At 39.2% G+C, this 20,955-nt stretch overlaps 1 protein-coding gene across 8 annotated transcripts in view; it reads left to right on the top strand.

Moving 5' to 3' along the window:
- Hydin (HYDIN axonemal central pair apparatus protein) overlaps window positions 1-20,955 on the top strand; it is a 358,781-nt gene that overhangs the window by 103,897 nt on the left and 233,929 nt on the right. For all 8 annotated transcript variants that reach the window (XR_013430979.1, XM_078032635.1, XM_078032636.1 and 5 more), the window contains one exon: window positions 8,753-8,852. Coding sequence is in view for 7 of the 8 variants with exons in the window: in XM_078032635.1 (XP_077888761.1) it covers window positions 8,753-8,852 (100 nt within the window). In the remaining variant the exon portion in view is untranslated. The remainder of the gene's footprint in view (window positions 1-8,752; window positions 8,853-20,955) is intronic.

Genomic DNA, 20,955 nt, shown 5'->3' on the forward strand with positions numbered 1-20,955 from the left:
GTCAGGATCCTGGACTTACCAATAGCAAATAAGTCTTAAACCAGCTATTTGAACTTCCTTGACTTGGAGGACTCAAGAGTATTGGGAGGAGGTCACTCTCATCTTCCTGGAATAATAAATTCTGATTATTCAATTTGGGGTCAGGTCTAAATTCCTTAAAATCAAGGAATGCCTTGTTCTCAGCTGTGCCAGTATCTAGCCCAGTGTTAATAAGCAAATGAATGAATGAATGAATGAATGAATAAACAAATATCAATCAATTAATTTTAATGAGCTTGGCTCTGAACATGTTGAATTTGAAATGACTAAAGATGCCCACAAAGCTTTGGAATTGCAGGACTAAAATTTGCGGGAGGGGATTCAAGACCAGAGGTAAGATTTAAGAGTGTCCTACAAAGTTCTTTACTAGAGTCATGAAAAATAGATTGAATTATAAGAGCAGAGCAAGAATGGAAGAGTGTGGAGGGTTGCATGAGGGCCTCTCAGCACCCACCTTTGGATGCCGGAGGAAAAGAAAAGAGCCTGGTACTTGACCAGAGAGCAGGCTGGCTGAGGCTCTTCTACGCCTGTGGTGCCTGGCTCTGCACCATTTTGTCTTGAAGGTTTTTTCTGCATCTTGCTCACATATCAGGCTACTTAGGTCAAAATTCAATTCCTTTGAATCAGCTTCTTGCTATGAGTTGAGTTCACAGGAAAAGCAGGGAAGATTACAAGGAAGAAGTGTCACCAACTGGTCAAATAGTCAACCACAAATTGAACTCCTCCTCCTAATTGATGCAGAGGCTTAGAGACCACCTTGCTCTCAAATCTCTGCATCTACTGAGGAAGAACATTGTTTTCAAATGAGGTAAACCTAAAAAGAGATACCAACTATTACCTGAGGGTCTGAAAACAAAAAAAGAAATATGTGCTTATTTTCTTAGACCTACATCTATACCGCTCCATTCTTCAAATGCATCAGCTAAAACAAAAAGTTTAGCCTTGGCTATGTTCTCTGAATATTAAGTATTTTATGGGAACATTGTTTCTATGTTAGAAGCCCTTCCAATTTAAAGCAAGGAGATTCAAGATCAAGAGACTAATCCTTTCCCTAAATTACCCAGAGGTAGTGATGGGTTGGAATTTAAATCACATTTTATTGATATTATCCTGTGAGAAGTAATTGGACTCCATGCTGTAGGAATGACAGACCCCAAGCCCCAAGCTGCAGGTTTTTAACTCTGTTTTACCACTGCACACCACTTGGCCACAGGTGACTTCCATTGTCTTAGAGAACTTTCTTAGCACTTCATCATGGAGTGTGGCCATTAAGGTGACCGTTGGGTCTATTGCCCACTGAGTGTCTTGACTACTGATGTCGTCAGTGCCCCGGGGCCTGCTTCTTTCCTCCCTTCCTCGGGATCTGAACAGAGGGCAGCTGTCAGCTCTCCACAGGCACAGAGGTGGGAGTTTGTCTTTTGAGAGACCCCAGAAGTGCTCATTGGCAGAGAAGGAAACAGGGACCCAGAGTGACCACAGGACACTATAGTTAGAGGGCTGGAAGGAATGTATTTTTCAGATTTACTTAGCAATTTATTGATATTCTAAAAGGAACATGAGTTGTTGTTTAGTCATTAGAGCAGACTATTATATACTATTTATATAAAGTTTCTTATGTCAATTCTTCTGATAATGTCATAGAGTATTAATGTTGTTAGCCTAGGTTTTTCCGTGTACTCCTTACCTAGGGAAGACACTGAATTCTGTAGACTGATCATTTGTCAAGCCACCTGCTTCCATGCAGGGTTTTCCCCTTTGGGAAAAAACTGCAAAATTGAGTCTATTTATGCATGTTTTTGCCTTCCAGAAAAGCAAGTAGAATTGGTGACTTACAGAAACATAATATTCTATTGTACTAGATGGACCCTGGCTGTACAGAATTTTGACAGTTTCATTCTGTTATTTCCTCTGCTCAGATCTCTTGGGTACCCTGAAAGAAAGAGATTCAAAGACCAAAATATAGTTCTGAAAATTGCCAGGCCAACAAATATCACAGGGCAAAAAGAGAAAATCAAGCTTTTGCTTTCCATGGGCATCTAGGAGCCCTCTGAGAAATCGCAGCACAGATGTGCCTGCCTTGTCTCTGAACTCTGGTCCTGCTGGCTCAGGTCACACTTTTAAGATGCAGCAGGTTTCTGAATATTGAACACTTGATGTTTTTCAAAAAGAAAGGTCTGAAAATGTGAAGGCTCAAACTGGCCCTTGCTGATTAGCTAACATCAGTGAGCTGGGAACATATTTCTATTTCTCTTAGGAAGCATCTCCTCCATCAAAGAAAACTTCCTCCACCTTCCCCAGGGAAGCTTAAGCTTCATTTAACTGAGCCTTAGAAAGGGAAGGAAACTTGATCATCTTTTCATTCCCTCGTAAGTAATAGTAAACCATGCTTTGCTGTCATCTAAACCTGCTGGAAACGTGCTGCTATAGCAATTCAGACTTGGACAGCACAGCTCAAATTTAGTTGACTTTATTTTTCCCCAATTGGCACAGCAGGTGAGCTCAGCAGAACCAGGTTGGGTGGAAGCCCAGGCGGCTACCAAAGAAGAAAGATGCAGCTTTTGACTGCAGAGTCCTTCCCCTTGTGGTCCTGAGAGCACGAGTCATGCTGCCGCAAACACATGGGAGCTGACTCTTTGGAAATGGACACCAGGAGGGAGCACGGAGGACATGGATCTGCTGAGACGCAGACTGTCCTTGACAAGTCACAGCCTCTCTGTCATCCTCCAGCCTCCGATCATTAGGACTGTCCTTTCCGGTTTCTGTGCTCAGCCACACTCTTTACAGTTGTGCTGGAACGTTCTCCATTGTGAACTGGAGAACAGGTGGAGGTGGAGGGAGGCCTAGAGAAATCTTAGAAATCCCAGGTTCCTTGTGGCTCATTAGATAAGGTCACACCCTTCCTGACTGGTGAAGACACAATTCTCTTGTCCCTAGAAAAAATCAGGGGCATCAGACACACTGCTACTACTCTATAAAAAACGCCCCATGGAATTATCCTGTTTGGGTTGGAGAGAGATCAAGATAGAATGTGCCTTTTGTGAGGCTTCCTCTGACAGATGGCCAAAGCTGGGCCTCTTCTGAGAAACTTTATGGTCATTATGTTGAGAATTGTACTTTAATTGACTCACAGTTTCTTCTCACAGCAGAAGTATGGAGCAGAAAAATCTCTTTGCATGTCATCGTCAGTTCCATCTCTTATCTCATTCGGTACTGGAGATTGAACCCAGGGCCTTACACATGCTAGGCAGGCACTCTACCACTGAGTTACACCCCAGCCCAGCTATAGCTTCTTATGTATGGTTCTTTTCTTTTATTATTATTAGTAGTAGTACTAGTAATATATACAAATTTGAGTTCAAGAGCATGTTTCTACTTCCTAAGACAAATTGTCTATCTAGATATTTTTCTAATACGTTAAGATAAATAATAAGTTACCTGAAATTTTTGTTTATGTCATGAAGAACATTTCCATTTGGGTAAAACATGGTGTAATTTATCACATACTGTAGCTGCTGTTGACATCATTATTCCCCTACCCTGTTCTGAACTGACTGAACCCCGACCTTCACCCCAACAGGGATGGCTTGGGACAGATCCATCAGCGTATTTCTCAGGACCTGCAATTCAGTAATGTTGAGTTTGTTGTCCCAAGGAAGCCCCTGTGAGTTGCCTTCCAGAGGTCCCTGAACATGGGGCAAGCAGGGACAGGTGTGTCATCAGATCATGCTGGTGTTATCTAAGCCTGCATCTCAGTTGTAGTCATTCTAAATTTCTTCTGGCATTTTTCATGACCTTGTAAGAAAGGTGAGGCCTGATCCATTGCTATAATTGCAATGGAGGAAGAGAAGTTAGGTGAAAAACATTTTATAGAATCTTAGCTTTGCCATTGGTTTGGCCTTGGATAAAATATTTAACTTCTTTTTGCCTTGATTTTATCATTTATAAAGTGGAGATAATACTACTTCATAAAGGTTTTCAAGATTGAATAGATTTTATATACACACACACACACACACACACACACAACACAATGGTAAGAAAATGAACTTTCAGTAAATACTTGCAGAATTATGATTTGGAACTAGATGCACTAGTCCCTTAGATTAGAAATATGATTGGAAATCATAATATTTGAAAAAAATTTGGATTACTGTTTAAGTGGGGAATTAAAATGTAAGTATTTTATTTGTCAGAGGTAGATATTGAGTCATATTGTAAACTTTAAGCCATATTACTTTCTAGATAAACCCAAGTAAATTAAATACATATGTAACTTTCTGTTTTTGCACTCTGGGTGTTGGCAAGATATTCAAGAAATAATCCTTCAAGGAAGAGAAGAAAGGAAGGAAAAGAGATGAGAAATAGGAAAGGAAGAAGATAATTTTTTAAAGAATTCTTTTTATTTAAGAGTTTTTGAAGGAGTTTTTGTAAGCCTCTTGAATCGTTGCCCATATAATTCTTTAAATGCCATTACTTTTAAAAGATATTTTCCCCATGGTTATATTTATCACCTGTCATGATCCAGTGGCTGTGTATTCATAGGTGGCTTTCAGAAAACTGTGGCCATCAAGCCACACAGTTGATTGTTCTTATTCAGAAGGGAAAATGAAATTCCAAATCTAGAAGTGTTTGATATTCTGGCAAAAAAAAAAAACATAGAATGGAAATTAGCTTCGTGTCTAAAAATTCAAAGTTGAGTCTTTCTAGCAGGTCACTTGATTGATGAGTAAAATGCCATCCTGTTATTCCCTAAAAATCTGAGGGAAAAGCAAAACATAAATGACATAAGACCCAGCAGGAAGATAATGTAACTGAAGGCCATTTTGACAGTTATTTTGACACCAAGGTACTAGTCACAGATTAAATCCTGTACACTTGGGCTCTGGTTGGTAGCAGGAAGTGGGCAGTGATGGGAGAGGGGTCATGCATAGGAGGAGAGCAGGACAGCAGGGAGCTCTGAGTGATGTGGCAGCTTCCCTTCCACCAGGAAGAAGGATATTGATGTCAGAGCCTGTAGGAAAATTTCTGAATGTTTTGATTTTCAGAAACTTTAGAACTGAGCAATAAGGGAAGTAATTTTTTTTCAGAGACATAAATGACAGGGAAGTTAATTTCAACAGGGTTGGAGAAGTAATATGAAATGTTCCAAAGACATATAAATAAAAATGGGGTCATTTTAGGCTTATTGCCTTTTTCTAAGGTTTGTTCTCTCATTTGCTAGAAAATGCTTCTATTGAGTTTTTTGATATTGAACTTCTGCTATAAAGAGGTAGAAATTCTCTAACTTTATTTGAATCCCAACTGAAAAGTAGAAGTATCCTCCTACATGTTCCTAACTCCTTCCAGTGACAACATTGACAGCATCCCTCTGAGAAGGGAAACAGACCCTGCTTCTGTTTTTACAGATACATACAGCCCTCTTAATACACATTACCTCCTCCAACCCTGGAGAGAGCTTTAGAATATCTACCGTTTGTCCTTGAATTAATTATCTCCTGAGCTCAGAAAAGGCTGCAAGTTGCTCATGGACACCGCAGGCATAATAAAACAGCTGCAGCGCTGGGTAAGACAGCACCAAGCTTTCAGCTATGTTCATTCATCTGCACCCTGTGGACTCAGATTTCCTGGTGCTGCTCTTCCCTCTCCAAGCAGAAGGGCTTCCCTGTCCTGCCTCTGATCCCATCTGAACACCAGTACCCTCCCTCTGGGGAGAGCCCTCTCTTCTGTCTGGAGTATGTGTCATTTTCCCAGCCCACCAGTTCTCCTTTAATGATGGCAGGTCTAAGAGCACTGCTGAGGTAGAACTGACGTGTGTACTGCCTTCTTGCCCACACATTCTCTTGTTCAGATGTTGGTTTGAGAGGGATCTGGCCCACCCAACCATAAGCCCCTTGACTTGCTCCCGTGTACTGAGCTCATCTGACTCCCAGTATATCTTTGGGGGCGCTACCTCATTCTATTCTGGTGAGACCTTTCTAGCATGGGCTCTCTCAGAATCCAAGATGGTCACTGGCCATTTGGGTAGCAGCAGCTTAGTTCCATCCCCTTTATACACCTAAGTGGAACAGTCTGTGCCCTCCAGGTTTATAATTGTCTTGTGTATTAGGAAGAAACCCAGACCTTAAGTCGTTTTGAGATGGAAAAACCCACAGATGTTCCATTAATTGGTTGTCAACCTGAGTGGATGAGCCACCTTTATCTGTCTGACCCTTCAGACTGTTTCAGCCATGAGTGTATCTAACACTCCATATCATTAAAACTGCACCAATCAAAAGGGTCCTGGTATTTGCCATTTATCAAGAGGGAAAAGATACTTGCTTCAAAGTTTATAAAAGCACCACAGTGAAATGCTTAAATATATCAAAGTACTTAAAACTTCTCTGTTCCTTATCTCAAAGGTCTCTTTTGGCTCTAAGATTTATGATGTTGAGGGTTCCAGAAGAAAATGGAACAGAAGAAATAGGTTGCAGAGAAGAACAGGTGTCTGATAATAACTACACAGTGTACAAACTCGGTACACACAGTTGGCTCAACAAATATCTAACAAACACCTCCTAAGAGCCACCTCTGGTTTAGGGGAAACAGGAGCACCTACCCCAGGGAGCTGTCATTCTCTGGGACCGATCTGGGGATGATAGAGCCCCCAAGACCCACATGACCTTCACAGACCTCACCCAGCTTCTTGGAGCCTCTCTGTCCTTCCTCATTCTAAAGTCAGGACAGATGCTGCCTAGAAGTATACACCAATTGAACTGGTTGTTCTCATAAATAAACCGAAATCAGTTCTAGTTTTCTGTCTTCCCCTCCTGTTTGATGTCTTGACTTTTAAACCACTTTATTTTCTTCTCATCTCTTTGTTCTAGAAATATGTTCATATAGCCAGACTAAAGAGAGTATGCACTAGGGACAGTCTAAAACTGAAGCCTAATTATTTCTCAACTTGTTTTGACTTGGTTTTCTATTGAGCTAGTGGAACTGTTTGTGGATTTGGGGATGCCTTTATCACTTGTGCTCATTCAGCCCTATTTGTAAAAACCACAGGAAAGCATTCACACATCTCCCCCATTTTTCAATACTTCATCTTAGTCTTTCTAAGAGGCATACTAATGGCATGGTAATTGATTCTAATAAATGGTTGTTTGGGATTCTCTTATTATACACTGAGTATGGAGCAAAGCATTTGCCTGCAGGACTCTCTCAGACCTTGGGAAACCCTTGGAGGCAGGTGCTATGAACATCTCCTTTTGCAGTCCTTAGAAGTTAATGAAGAGTCCCCAGGTTATATGGTTAGTACTAACGTTTTTAAGCTAATTATATCTAACAGGGAAATTTTGAAATGCAGCTTGTTGCATTACAGTATTGAAACTTGGCTTCCTTATTATGACTGGAGATAAAGAGAGCATATCACACTGGGTCAGAAGCAGGGTATGACCTTGCCATTGTTCTGCCTCAGGCCATTGTTCTGTTCTTGGAAGAAGAGTGTTTCTTTCCTTTTGCTGTCACTTCAAAAGAGGGAGGTGATGCCCCACCAAGGGAGTTGGGTACTTCTTCTCTGTGGCCCCTTAATTTTCATAGGCACTGCACTTGTCAAATATATTATGAACCATTTTTATTCATATTTATCATCATGCCACGTTTATTTTTTCTTTGAAGCCCTGGAGCTGAGCGCTTATGGGGCAGAAACCAAAAATGTTCACTGAATATACATATTTTGAAAATGCTATGTCTATCCTCATTTCCTTTAGTAGCTCATTATGTATTCATGAACCACTGAAATTATCCTTGAGGCTTGTTCCATACTTGTACCACATCATAAGTTAACAAAGAATATAAGTTTACCCCGTGCTGGGTAAAATAGTGCTTTCTTCTATTTGTTCCAAAAGTAGTTCCTACGAGTTAACTGGAATTGAACTCTTGTATGCAGTCAGTGGGAATGTAAATTGGTACAGCCATTATGGAAAACAGCACACAGGCTTCTCAAAAAGTTACAAATAGAACTGCCACATATTCCAGCAATCCCTCTTATGGGTGTATCCCTAAAGGAAGTGAAATCAGTACCTTGAAGACATATGTGTGCTTCCAAGTTCATTGCACCACTTTTGAAATAGTCGAGCTACAGAAACAGCCTAGATGTCTGTAAACAGATAAACAGACAAAGAAATCGTGGTATGTGCATGCAGTGGAATGTTATTCAGCCTTAAAAAGGGGATCCTGGCATTTGCAAAAACTTGGATGAATCTAGAACACATTTAGTGAAATAAAACAGACACAGAAAAAACAATTACTAACCTGCACAACCCCACTTACATGCAGAATTTAGGAAAGTGAGAAAAGGTGAGTAGAATGTTGTTTCCCAGGGGACAGATGCTGAGGGAAATGAGATATTGGTCAAGGGGTATAAACTTGAAGTTATAAGTTGTAAAGACCTAATGTGCAGCACAGGGACTGTAATGATTACTGAATACTGGAAATATGATAAGGGAGTAGACTTGAGGTGCTCTCATGACACACACAAAAGGGAAACTGTGAGGAGATGGATATGTCCATTTGTTTGACAGTAAGAGTCATTTCATTGTCCACGTGTTATGCTCAAGTACAATTTTTATTAAAAAATTTCACAGAATTCTAACATAACAACACTATTAGCCTATCTTTTGTTGTATTGTGTGTGTGTGTGTGTGTGTGTTTTTAACAATTCTTTCATGTTTTTCAGGAAGGTGATGTCTGGCCCAACACATCAGCTGAAATCACTGTGTATTTCAACCCTGTGGAGGCCAAGTGCTATCAACAGACCGTTTATTGTGAAATTTCAGGTACAGACTTTCTCTGTGTGGAAAACTCATTACCAGGTGCCTGGAGCATGAAGTAGTGCAGCTGAATGTGTGTGTGTGTGTGTGTGTGTGTGTGTGTGTGTGTGTGTGTGTGTATGCATGCACACAGGCTGTGAGCACCACACAATTTCTATGGAGAAATATTGGAGTCAAGATGTGCCCTGTTCACTTCCTCCTAGAAAAGATCAAACTTTAAAGTGTCTTACGATTGTGGTGGTGGGAGAGGGGAATAGGAAACCCATGGATTTAAGTTTCCCCTTGATACAGTAAGATTATTACTTGTGACAGATTCTCACAGTTTTTTTTATTGTTGTTATTGTTATTCTTTTCATAGTACCTTGCTACTAATTTTCATCTTTTCAAGTTTTGTGCTAAGTGGGATGGGAGGCAGTCTGGCAGAGACCAAAGGCTACAAGGAGAGTATTACAAGAAAGGTGGCCATCTGATAGCATCAGTAAATTGGACAAATGCAGAAGAATTAAGCAGAAGAGTAAATATATGGAGAATGATGAGTGCAATAATTTTCACTCAGGGATACATGGAAAAGAAAGCTAAGATAAATCCTTTGCTATTGGGATGGAGGTGGATTTGTCAGGTTGTTGATGAGTTTAGACAGATACAGAGTAAGTTCATATGGAAACACATCCATGCATATGTTCATACATATAGATATTTCCTAGCAATGTCCATTGACTGGTCCTAAAAGTTGCTTGGTTTCAAAATACCACTCTCCACTAATGGAACAGGCTGATTCCAGGACTGGTACAGGGAAAGAACTAGGTGATCCTGGAACATCCTCTTGTGCCAGAAAGTAAGGAAATGCTTGAAGAATGTTGGGGACATGTCAAAATGACACAGAAACTAGCAAAGGGTCTCCCACTGCTAAAGCTGGAACAAATTGAGAATCAAAATAAATGATGCTACTAATAGATTATAGTCCAGTGAGTGAATTGGAATCTGAGAATCAATTTAATTAAAATGTACCATTTGGCAACCATCACGGTAATGACCAATACAGGTGAAACACATCAGTGGACCTTAATGTAGGGGATGAAAGTGGGGTGTGTAAAAGGACTCTATGTAGGCTCAAAATATCTTTCCTTGAAATACTTACCAATTATGGAGAGAGAAAACTCACTTTACAATGAAGAAACCTGGTAGATGTTATCTTAATTAATACCAGTGGTAACAGAACCAATCAATACAATAATATTAGGGCCAAACTACCTAATTTGGATTTGATCAAGAGGAAACCTAGGCTAATCAAATTGACAAACAAAATTAAATGGCCAGTCTGTAATCTTCACAAATACCAAGAACATGAAAGTTAAGAAAGGACGGAAGACCTGTTCTAGATTGAGAGAGGCTCAAGGTGGTAACTGAGTGCCACAGACCATCCTGGCTTGGATCCTTTGCTATGATGGAAATTATTGGGCAAAGAATGTCTTAAGTACAATTCCTATTGTACTTCTCTGAAAGTATTTTAAAACTCTTTCTTCTGTATTTAAAAAATGTTTGAGAATTTTTTTAAAGCCAATATCAACAAATAAGTAAAATATGTAGAGGGGAAAATTATTAAGCTAAATAGCAGGCTATTTCTCTAGTACTGCTTCCAAGAAGAAACACTTTTAGCTATTTATTGTGATGGTAATTTTCATTATTAACCCTATGCTATTTTATTGATTTATTAACTTCACTCATTTCATTTTAACCTCCAGTATGAAAGATGAGCATTTTAGTATACTTATCTCTTCTCTTTTCTGGGTTATTGAGTTATAACTTATATGCAGTGAAATGCACCCTTTCTTGGAGTACAGTTCTATGAATTTTGACAAATCCAAATAGTCATGTAACTGCTGTTAAATTCGAGATACAGAAAATCCCCATCACCCCATAACGTTCCCTCAGGCCTCTTTGCAGGCATCCCAATCCCTGGCAACCCAATTATTTTTATCATATTTTTTTTATAAATTTTTTTGCAGCCTTCAATAACATGCTGACACCCCAATTTTTTGTTCTCTCAACTTTGTAGCATCTCTTGATGTATAAGAACATTGGCACAGCTAACCTGCCTGCCACCATTCCACTACCATTTTCCCCACTGTCTTCCGTGAGTTGTTCCACTTTTATAATATCATTATTGATACCCATAGCTGCATCTTCTATATACTGTACTTACACCTTCTGTTTGCTCTACGTAAATATTATTCACTGATGGGACAAATTATCTGATTACATTTTATCCTGTTAGTCCAAAGTTCTGACCCTTCCTCACACAAAGCATATTCCTAAGGTCTGTATCAAACAGATGTTCTTTCTCTTCAATTCTTCAGTTACTCATAATTATGCCTCTTGGTATTATGCTTCATAATTGACCTGGCTGTTTTGTACAGCTTTTGGGTTCTTCCCCCATGGTTTCTAATTCCTTATTTATTTGTTTTTCCTCCTATCTAATTTAGAATCCATTCTCTTCTCTTTGGAGACATTTTTCTCAGAGCCGACCAGCTTCTTATTCTAATTCAGATTCATCATCTCCCAAGTAGTCGTTATCCGGGAATTTTAAAAAATTCTTTGTATATGTGTTCCATCACATCTTTTGATGCTCACTCTGGTCTAGTAGCTTCCTCAAGGAAGGTTTGTGGAAGTAGGAACTGATCCTCAAATGCCTGAAAATGTCTTCTGTGGTCTCCCTACTTGCCTGAGAGTTCAGCTGATGACAGAGTCCTGAGTGCAAAATAATTTCTCTTTGGAACACCAAAGAAATTGTGCTGTGTTAATTGTAAAAATACAAAAGCACAAACATCATCTAATTCTCATGTCTGTTAGGTGCCCTGTAATTTCCCTCAGGATGTTTGTAGGTTTCTTTTGGTACTTGGGCCCTGATATGTGACGAAGCCCTTGCCAGGAGTGGGTTGTTCTCATCCATCCTCCTCTGCTTTCCATGAGCCACGTGAGTCTAATGACTCATGTGTCACTTCAGCTCTAGGGAATTCTATCTCGTTTATTTAATATTCTTTCTTCCATTTATTTTTCATTTTTATTTTTTATTGGTGCCTTTTAATTATACATAATAGTGGCATTCATTGTTATATATTCATACATACATACAATATAACAATGTAATTTGGTTAATTTAGTTCCCCAGTACCTCCCATTTTCTCTTCCCTCCTCCCTCCATAAATCCCCTTCCTCTAATCTATTGGTCTCCCTTCTACTCTTTTTTTTCCTATGTGATTATTTATTTTTTATTCTTTGTACATAAACATGACAGTAGAGTATATTTTGACATATTATACATACATGGAGTATAATTACTCTAAATAGGATCCCGTTCTTGTGGTTGAACATGATGTGGAATTTCACTGGTTGTGTGTTTATATAAGAACACAGGAAAGTGAAATCTGTCTGATTCATTCTGCTGTCATTCCTATTCCCATCCCCTCTCACTTATCTTCATCCCCTTTGTCTAATAAGGGGGTGGTGGATAGAAACTCCTTCTATTTTAATGAGATCATTTTATTCTTCTGAAAAACTTATAATTCAAAGAACAAGATTTTAACTACCAACATTACTGATAAGTGACATTAAATATAATTCAAAGCTGTTTAGAAAGAATGCCTAAAGAGATGCTGATATTCACTAGTCAGGAAATTCCAGGATGGCAGGATACACTGCATAGCTGTAGCTCTCCTCAGCCCCCAGCCAACCTGCGGCCAGCTCTTGGGTGGAGTCAGTTGTCCAGAGCTTCTTCCCCTAGCTTAAATAGTCCATTTGGTATATTGCTTTTCTTTGATTATTCACACTGGCAATTTTTCCCTTTCATACAGATAACAACAAACCCATGTTATTCTTCAACTTGATTTTTTTCTCTTTGCAGTTGAGGCTTTCCTTGCCTGTCTTGAACAGGTTCAAGAAAACATTAAGCCATAGCAGTTTCAGGGCATCTTTCATTTTTTGCAAAAGTACAAGCTTGCGTTACTCAAAACCTTGGAATAGTTCTGGTTTTCTTTTTTTTTATTCCTCAATCAGATAAAGCAGGGTGTTGAGTGCTAAACTATAGTATTTGCCAATTGCTTTGCAAGAAACTGAGCTCTTATTTTTCTGACATATTTCCTAGCCATCTTTTATTTCTGCAGTCATATTGTTAACTCTGTACATCCCCTTTTGTTCTCTGCTCCTTTTTGGTAGCTCATATTGTTAACTCTGTATATCCCCTTTTGTTCTCTGCTCCTTTTTGAATGCAAAGTATCCTCATTTATCAGAGGATAATAATTTGAACTTTCATTTATCATAAAAAGAATATTGTATGTTCTGTGGATTGCCTATAATATCAGTTATGTTTGCCCTTCATGCATGCATGGGGTTTCTTTCAATGTCTTCTGGTCTATGGTTGTCAATTTGTATATAAGAATGAGAAAATGAGGTTAATTTCACAAGTAGTACAATGATTCTTACATGTAGGTCTCCTAGTAAAGTATGTGTGCTGTGGTTATTTTAAACCTGGAGGTTGAGTACTAAGAGTCCACAATCACTGAAGTCCCTTCAGTTGCAAAAATTCCACTCTTCTTCCATATCATACATGTTTTTCCAAATTTTTATTGGTGTGTTAACAGTTGTACATAGTGGTAGGATTTGTTACATATTCATACATGTACACAATATAACAATATAGTTTGATCAATATCATTCCCCAGTATTTCCCTATTCTCTCTCCTCTTCCTTCCCCTAATCCCTTCTTCTATGATCTTCCTTTGATTTTCTTAAGATTCCTACACTACCTTCCTTTCATTTTTTTTCTGTCTTTGACATATCAGTGAAAACATATCATCCTTTACCTCAGTTTGACTTATTTTACTTGGATGGTCTCAAGTTCCATACATTTTCCTGCAAATGACATAGTTTAATTTTTCTTTATGGCTGAATAAAACTCCATTATTTATTTATGCCACATTTTCTTTATCTGTTCATTCATTGATGGATATATGGGCTGGTACCATAGTTTGGTTGTTGCGAATTGTGCTGCTATAAACATGAGTATGCACATATCACTGTAGTATGATGACTTTAATTCTTTAGGATACCAAGGAGTGATATAGCTGGATCATATGGTGGTTCCATTCCTAGTCTTTTGAGGAACCTCCATACACTGATTTCCATAGCAGTTGTACTAATTTACAGTCTCACCAACACTGGAACAGTGTTCTTTTTCCCCACATCCTCTCTAGCATTTATTATTGTTTGTACTCTTCATGACTGCCATTCTATCTGGAGTGAAATGAAATCTCTGTGTAGTTTTAATTTACATTTCCCTAATTGCTAATAATGTTAAATATTTTTTCATGTATTTGATGGCCATTTGCATTTCTTTCATTGAGAAATGTCTACTTAGTTCTTTTTCCCACTTACTCATTGGGTTATTTGTTTTCTTGGTGTTTTTGATGTTCTTAATATATTCTGAATATTAATCCTTTGTCCAAAGAGTAGCTGGCAAAGATTTTCCCATTCTATAGGCTCTCTCTTCACACTCCTGTTTCTTTTGCTGTGTATAAGGTTTTAAATTTGATACTATCCATGTATCAACTCTTGGTATTTTTCCTGAGCTTCAAGGGTCCTATTGACAAAGTTTTTGCCTATGCCTACATGTTGGAGTATTGATCCTATTTTTTTCTAGGGCTTGCATATTTTGGGTCTAATTTCTATGTATTTGATCCATGTTAAGTTGATTTTTGGGTAGAGTGAGAGAGAAGGATCTAGTCTCATTCTTCTATATGTAGATAACCAGTTTTCTCAGCCCCATTTGTTAAAAAAAGACTGTCTTTTCTCCAGTTTATGTTAGCACCTCTGTCAAGGATTGGATAACTGTATCTGTGTGGCTTTATCTCTGTGTCTTCTATTCTGTACCATTGGTCTATGTATCTCTTTTTATGCCAGTACCATGTCCTGCATGTTTTCAATTGATATCTATGTAGTAACTTTCCTCTGTGTAAAAAGGGTCAGGTAGTCTAAGAATGTGCAGAAGGAAGCTGCCTGATCTGAGACTGTGCTACCCTCCTGCTCCCAGTATATGTCCCTTCCTATGGTGTTCCTCTCACTTTCTCTGGGTTTAATTACCATATTTGGTTTTACAAGAATCATTTTCTTGCTTTCATGTATATTTTCACCACCTATGTATTAATCTTTAAGCAAAATAGTATAGTTTTTCCTGTTTTTGAAATTTATCATATAGTATATCTGATATTGTTACCACCAAGAAAATGAAGCTATCAGTGATTGATTAAATGAATGAGCAGATAATTGAACAACATGAATAAATGAATCCTAGTTTGATTTTATCTATTCCTTAGCATTAATGTAGGATTCTCAAGACAGCTCCAGGGTTAGTGGAGTAGAAGTGGACTAGAAGTTTCTGGATTGACATGAGTCTGTACCCATACTTCAGACCAGCGTCCCCTATACCAGACTCTTTAATGGATCTGGAGGAAATGTTGGCACGGCAGTGTTTAGACAGGGGCTGGAAGTGTGCCAGTGGCCCCCATGCTACAGGTGGCAGGACCTCCCTCCCATCTGCAGCTCCCCCAGGGACATCAAGCTTGGCTGTACTCCAGGGGGTTGGCTGCTCTCCAGGAGGTTCCCAAACATTGCTCAACCAGTGCTATTCATCTATTGTGTCCTTTGCAATTCTGAATTCTGCCACACAATTCACATCCTGGGTAAACTGAATAGTGTAATTTTCCATCTGCATGACATTTTTCTTTATTTCATTGGTGGTTTATTAAAAGATACAATTGCCAAGAAAGGGCTTTGTTCACCTAGTAATTCCATATTATCTTTCCTGTAAATTCCATGCAATTCTGCGCATCTTTTCAAGAGCTGGTGATGATTCCTTACTGTTATCTTCAGTGAGTTGGCAAAACCTTCTGTTAAGTCACTAAGAAATACTTCTTAGGCAGATAAAGACCCTCTTTCCCTTCCTTTGTTTCACTTTGCTTTTTGCTTTTTTATATATGGTGTATAGAAGCAAATTCATAGAGATTTGCTTCTCCCTTGCAGCATTTTACATAAACGATAGCACATTTTACATAATTGTAACATTGCTTTTTAAGTATTACTTGGAGATTATTTCATAACACTCAATAAAAAGTGCCATTTTTTTTCTTTTTCATAGTTGTATAGAAATTCTTTGTGTTTCGATACCAAAATTTAGTTTACTCCAACTCCCTGGAGTACAGCCAAGCTTGATGTCCCTGGGGGAGCTGCAGATGGGAGGGAGGTCCTGCCACCTGTAGCATGGGGGCCACTAGCACACTTCCAGCCCCTGTCTAAACACTGCTGTGCCAACATTTCCTCCAGATCCATTAAGGAGTCTGGTATAGGGGACGCTGGTCTGAAGTATGGGTACAGACTCATGTCAATCCAGAAACTTCTAGTCCACTTCTACAATATACTAGAAGAAAATTCAGAAATTTTCATAATATATATTGTGAGCCTCCTAAAAATGTCCATGTCCTAATGCTCAGAACCTGTTAATATGTAACTGTGGACATGTTACATTACATGGCAAAGAGGAATGATGGCAGCAGATGAATTAAGGTTACTAATGGGCTACCCTTAAGGTAGGAGAATTATCCTGGATTGTGTAGGTCACTCCGTATAGTCACAAGGGTCCTTAAATAGCCATCACAGAGTCCAAGTGATGTTATATCAGAAAATCTCAACCAGCTATTTCTGTCTTTGAAGAAGAAAGGAGCAAGGAGGTTAGCCTGTAGTAACTGAAAAAGACAATAAAATGGATTTTTCCTTCAAAACATCCAGAAAGAAAGGCAGCCCTGACAGTAACTTAATTTTAGCCCAGTGAGACCCACTTTGGACATCCAGAACTTCAGAATAGTGAATTTGTACAATAAGCCACTACGTTTATGGCAACTTGTAGTAGCAACAGTAAGAAACTAATATATATATATATTTATTACAACAAATCACAGCAGGCACACTGTATGTAATTTCCATACAGATCAATAATAGAATAGTTTTGGTCCTCTAGAAGCCCCTGTGTCCCTTCCCAGTTGTACTGTACACAAACATACTCCAGATTAATCACTATCCTGTTCTTTAGGACCATCATTTCCTTGGTCTCATGTATGGTTTTTATCCATAGGTAGGCACCTCTAAACAATACAGTTTTGCATTGCCTGTTTTGAAATGAACTCATTCTACACATCTCATCCCTGTTGTTGCTTTTGCTCTGGGTTGTGTGACATTTTCACTGTTGGGCAATGTTCCATTTTTGTGAATATCTTCTGAGACCTGGGAATAGCAGGGAAGGCCCTGGTGTTGAGGGAGTCCTCTTGGGATGCACGAGACTTAACCCACCTCTCCAAATGCAACTCTTTTCTTTGATAACTTTATATCTAGGCCTCCTGAGTATAGAGATGCATAGAAGGATAATTCCTGCCTCAGAAAGCATAAAAATGAGTGGGAGAAACACACCTAAACCAAAAGCTACATTGCAATGCTACATGGCAATTGAATGAATAATAGAAGAACATCCACGGCTGTCTTGGGTGTCAAGGAAGGCTCCCAGAGAGAGTGACCCTTGGAGTACTGACTGACAGTCAAGTGGAAAAGAAACAAAAAAAACCCAAAAATGCATGTCAGACAGGGAAATAGTATGTGAAACATGAGAGAAATACTTTGAACATAAAATGGCAAAGAATCACAAGTTCTTAGGGAGTGTGGCTGCTAGGGAGACCAAGAGGGACCCACCTGGCAGAGGGCTGCTGTTGAGAGCCACAGCTGAAGGGGCCCCAGCAAACTTCCAGCTGCCCTCTGATGATTGGCTCACAGCGCCCCAACAACATCTAGCTGATTGGCTCCTCTGCGGTGATGCTCATTGGGCTGTTTCCCTGCCCTTTCAGACCACGGAGCAGCTCATTGGGGGACTTCTTTGGCTCCGCCCACATGACCCAGCCAATCGGCCTCAAGAGCAGGAGGATTGTGGGAGTGGGAGAGGCTTGTGTTTTTGTGAGAGAGGCTTGGGGGAAGCCGGTGGTGGCATTTGGGCTCTGAGGGTTTTTCCTGAGGAGCTGTTTGGCGTGTGTGGTTCTAAAAATAAAGTTCGTTTCTTTTGACAAGTGGCTCCTGAATCGTGCCCAGCCAGACTGCGGCAGGCTGTCCTTGAACACCAGACTGAACTCCAGGCTTAATGCTGCATGAGGTGCTCAAAGCTGGGGGGTGGCCTACTGGGCTCTGACCATGGCAAATGTAACATCATTAAAGTCTTGTCAGTTCATCTGAAACTGAACAATTTTCTACATTTTAAATCATCAGATTTTCTCAGAAGTTGTTAAATCTGGTCATTAGATATTTCTAAAGACTTGCTCATGGCCCCGATCTGAGTCTTGAAACTAATCATTATCTATCCTGACTTTCCAGTGGAAAATCGAAACTCTTAACTTAAACATAATGATCACCACTTTTATGAATCACAAAGGGAGACAACACTTTCTGGATTTGGATCAGCATATGGGAACTGCAACAGGAAGCAGCGTTGTCTGATTTGAACTGTGAAATATTTTGCTAGGTAGCAGGGTCCCTGGTGTTACAGAGTCGAATGCAGAAGACACTGCCTAGCGAGAATGAGTCGTGCTTTAAAGACTCAGGCGAGATAAAGCCTCATCATCCACTTGCATTTTGTACATTGTAAGAGGGAGAAATGTCTCAATTCGGAGCTTTTGATTGTTATTTTACTTGAAATAAAGAATAGAGATTGAGCTAGATTTAGGAAAGAGAAAACTGAATAACCCCAATCATTCAAAAAAAATGGGGTTTTTCAGAGCAATATGTAAGTGACACTGTACATATTGGTAGACTTTCTCAAAACTCATCAAACTTCATAATAAGATGAAGGTTCTCAGTCCTATGAGTAACAAATCGTTTCTTCATTATTTACTCTTTAAGTGGCATTTTTAGCTGCCAAATATTTCAAACAAAGAGAATAAAATTCAAATAGCTATGTATACATAAGCCAGATTTAAGAAGACTTGAACAAATGGAAAGTATGCCTATGTTTTTGGTCAGGAAAATGAACATCATAAATGGGTCAGTTCCCCCCTATAAAGATAATGTATTCTCAGTGATAATATCAATGTTTATTGTTGTTAGTTAGTCAAATTGATCTAAAAATATTTTATGAGGGAGATCAATGAACTAGGAAGGCCTAAAAAATTCATAAAACAAGAATAATGTGGAAGGACTAGCCCACCCTGTATTAAAGATTATTAAAAAGCTGTAGTAAATACAATTGTGTTCATCTTTGTTTTTACCAAATCAGCAGCATCATCACACCCTAAACCATACATCCCAATGTCCTTGATATGTGAGTGAAATAAAAACCCTGATTTGTTTGTCACCTTGTTCCATTTATCTAGTGCTGCACAATAAGGCACCCTAAATTTAGTGGCTTAAACCAATCAGCAGTCATTGATTTGGATCAAAGCTCTGCAATTTGGTCAGGACTCAGCAAGTGTCCTTCCTCTTGTTCCCTGTGGTGTCATCTGGAGCACCCTAAAGGGATGTTGACAATATTGTATTGCTGACCTACTGTGTACCTAGCAATTAATGCTGGCTGTTGGCAGGGGCTTCCCCTGGAGCTGTTTGCCAGAACCTTACCCATGGCCTCTCCTGTATCTGCTTGCTTCTCACAGTGTGGACAATGGACTGTATTATTGACACGAGCAGTTTACTGCAATCTAATTGTCATTTCTGTGCATTATCTGTCTATTCTCTCAATTTGATTGTTACTAAGAATATTATTGGGGCTGGGCACAGTGGCACATGCCTGTAATCCCAGCGACTCAGGAGGCAGAAGCAGGAGGATCACAAGTTCAAAGCCAACCTTAGCAATTTAGTGAGGTGCTAAGCAACTCAGTGAGACCCTCTCTCTAAATAAAATAAAAATAGGCTGAGAACGTGGCTCAGTGTTCGAGTGCCCTTGAGTCCAATCCCTGGTACACCCCCTAACCCCCGCCCCCACTCCCAGGGCCAAAAGAATATCATTAGGATGGATTTGTCTTTATTTATCCTACTTGGTACTTGACATGCTTCTTCAGACCAAGAATTTTTCATCAAAGTGTTTATTTTCTTAGTTATTTTCTTCTTATTATCTCCATCTTCTCATTTGGGAGTTATCATGTCTCTTAATCTCTTCTTTACCTTTCTAGTCTCTTTGTCTCTCTGTGATGCATTCTGGGTATTTTCCAAAGACCTTTTTTTCTAGTTGACTAATTAGTTCTCCTGCCATCTCTACTCTTTGATGTATTCATCTATTCAGCTTTTCATTTTATTGACTTCACATTTCATTTTTAGAAATTACATGTAGTTTGAGTATTTCCATATTTTCTTCCTTCATTATGTTTTCTGTTTCTTCACTCATTTCCTCAAAGATTTTGAGAATGCTTTATTAAGAGTTTCCATAGAAGTTTTCTAATATCTCAAATTCCTGGGGTGCTAACTCACATTTTTGTGGTAATGACTGATTTTCCTCATGCTAGATTGTTTCTTCAGATGGTTTAAGATATTCATATTATGAACTGTTTTTAGCATGGGGATGGATTATGAAAACAGTCCCTCAGAGGGTTTTTTTAATGTCATCTGCCACAGGTTCTATGGTTTTTATTTTCTCACCTTCTGATTCTTACACCTATCACATAGTGCAAATTTGGGTTGCAAACCTGTACATAGGAATTTGATTTCCCTAGAGCCTCTTTTCCCTATTCAGAGTGCTAGCTAGAAGTCAAGCTTTACTTTTGCTTCCCTGGGCCAGTAGTAGAATTTTTATAGTTTCCTTTTTGGAAATAGATAGCTTTTTCAGGGTCCTGAACTTATGCTTAGATCTCAGTTCAATTCTCCATTCCCAGGTGGAACAAGACCACATGTCCTCTCTGTGAGGGAAAGCTGAATCCACTAGACCACTAGATAGGCCCGTATCTACTCTACAAGCCTGGGCCTTCTTTGGGTCACCTGGCTCGTTGATTATACTAGCCAAGTTTCCTTTTTATTTCTAATACCTGGTATTTTCCTTCCTTTA

The sequence above is a fragment of the Ictidomys tridecemlineatus genome, chromosome 15 (genome assembly GCF_052094955.1).
Source record: "Ictidomys tridecemlineatus isolate mIctTri1 chromosome 15, mIctTri1.hap1, whole genome shotgun sequence".
NCBI classification, from domain to species: Eukaryota; Metazoa; Chordata; class Mammalia; order Rodentia; family Sciuridae; genus Ictidomys; species Ictidomys tridecemlineatus.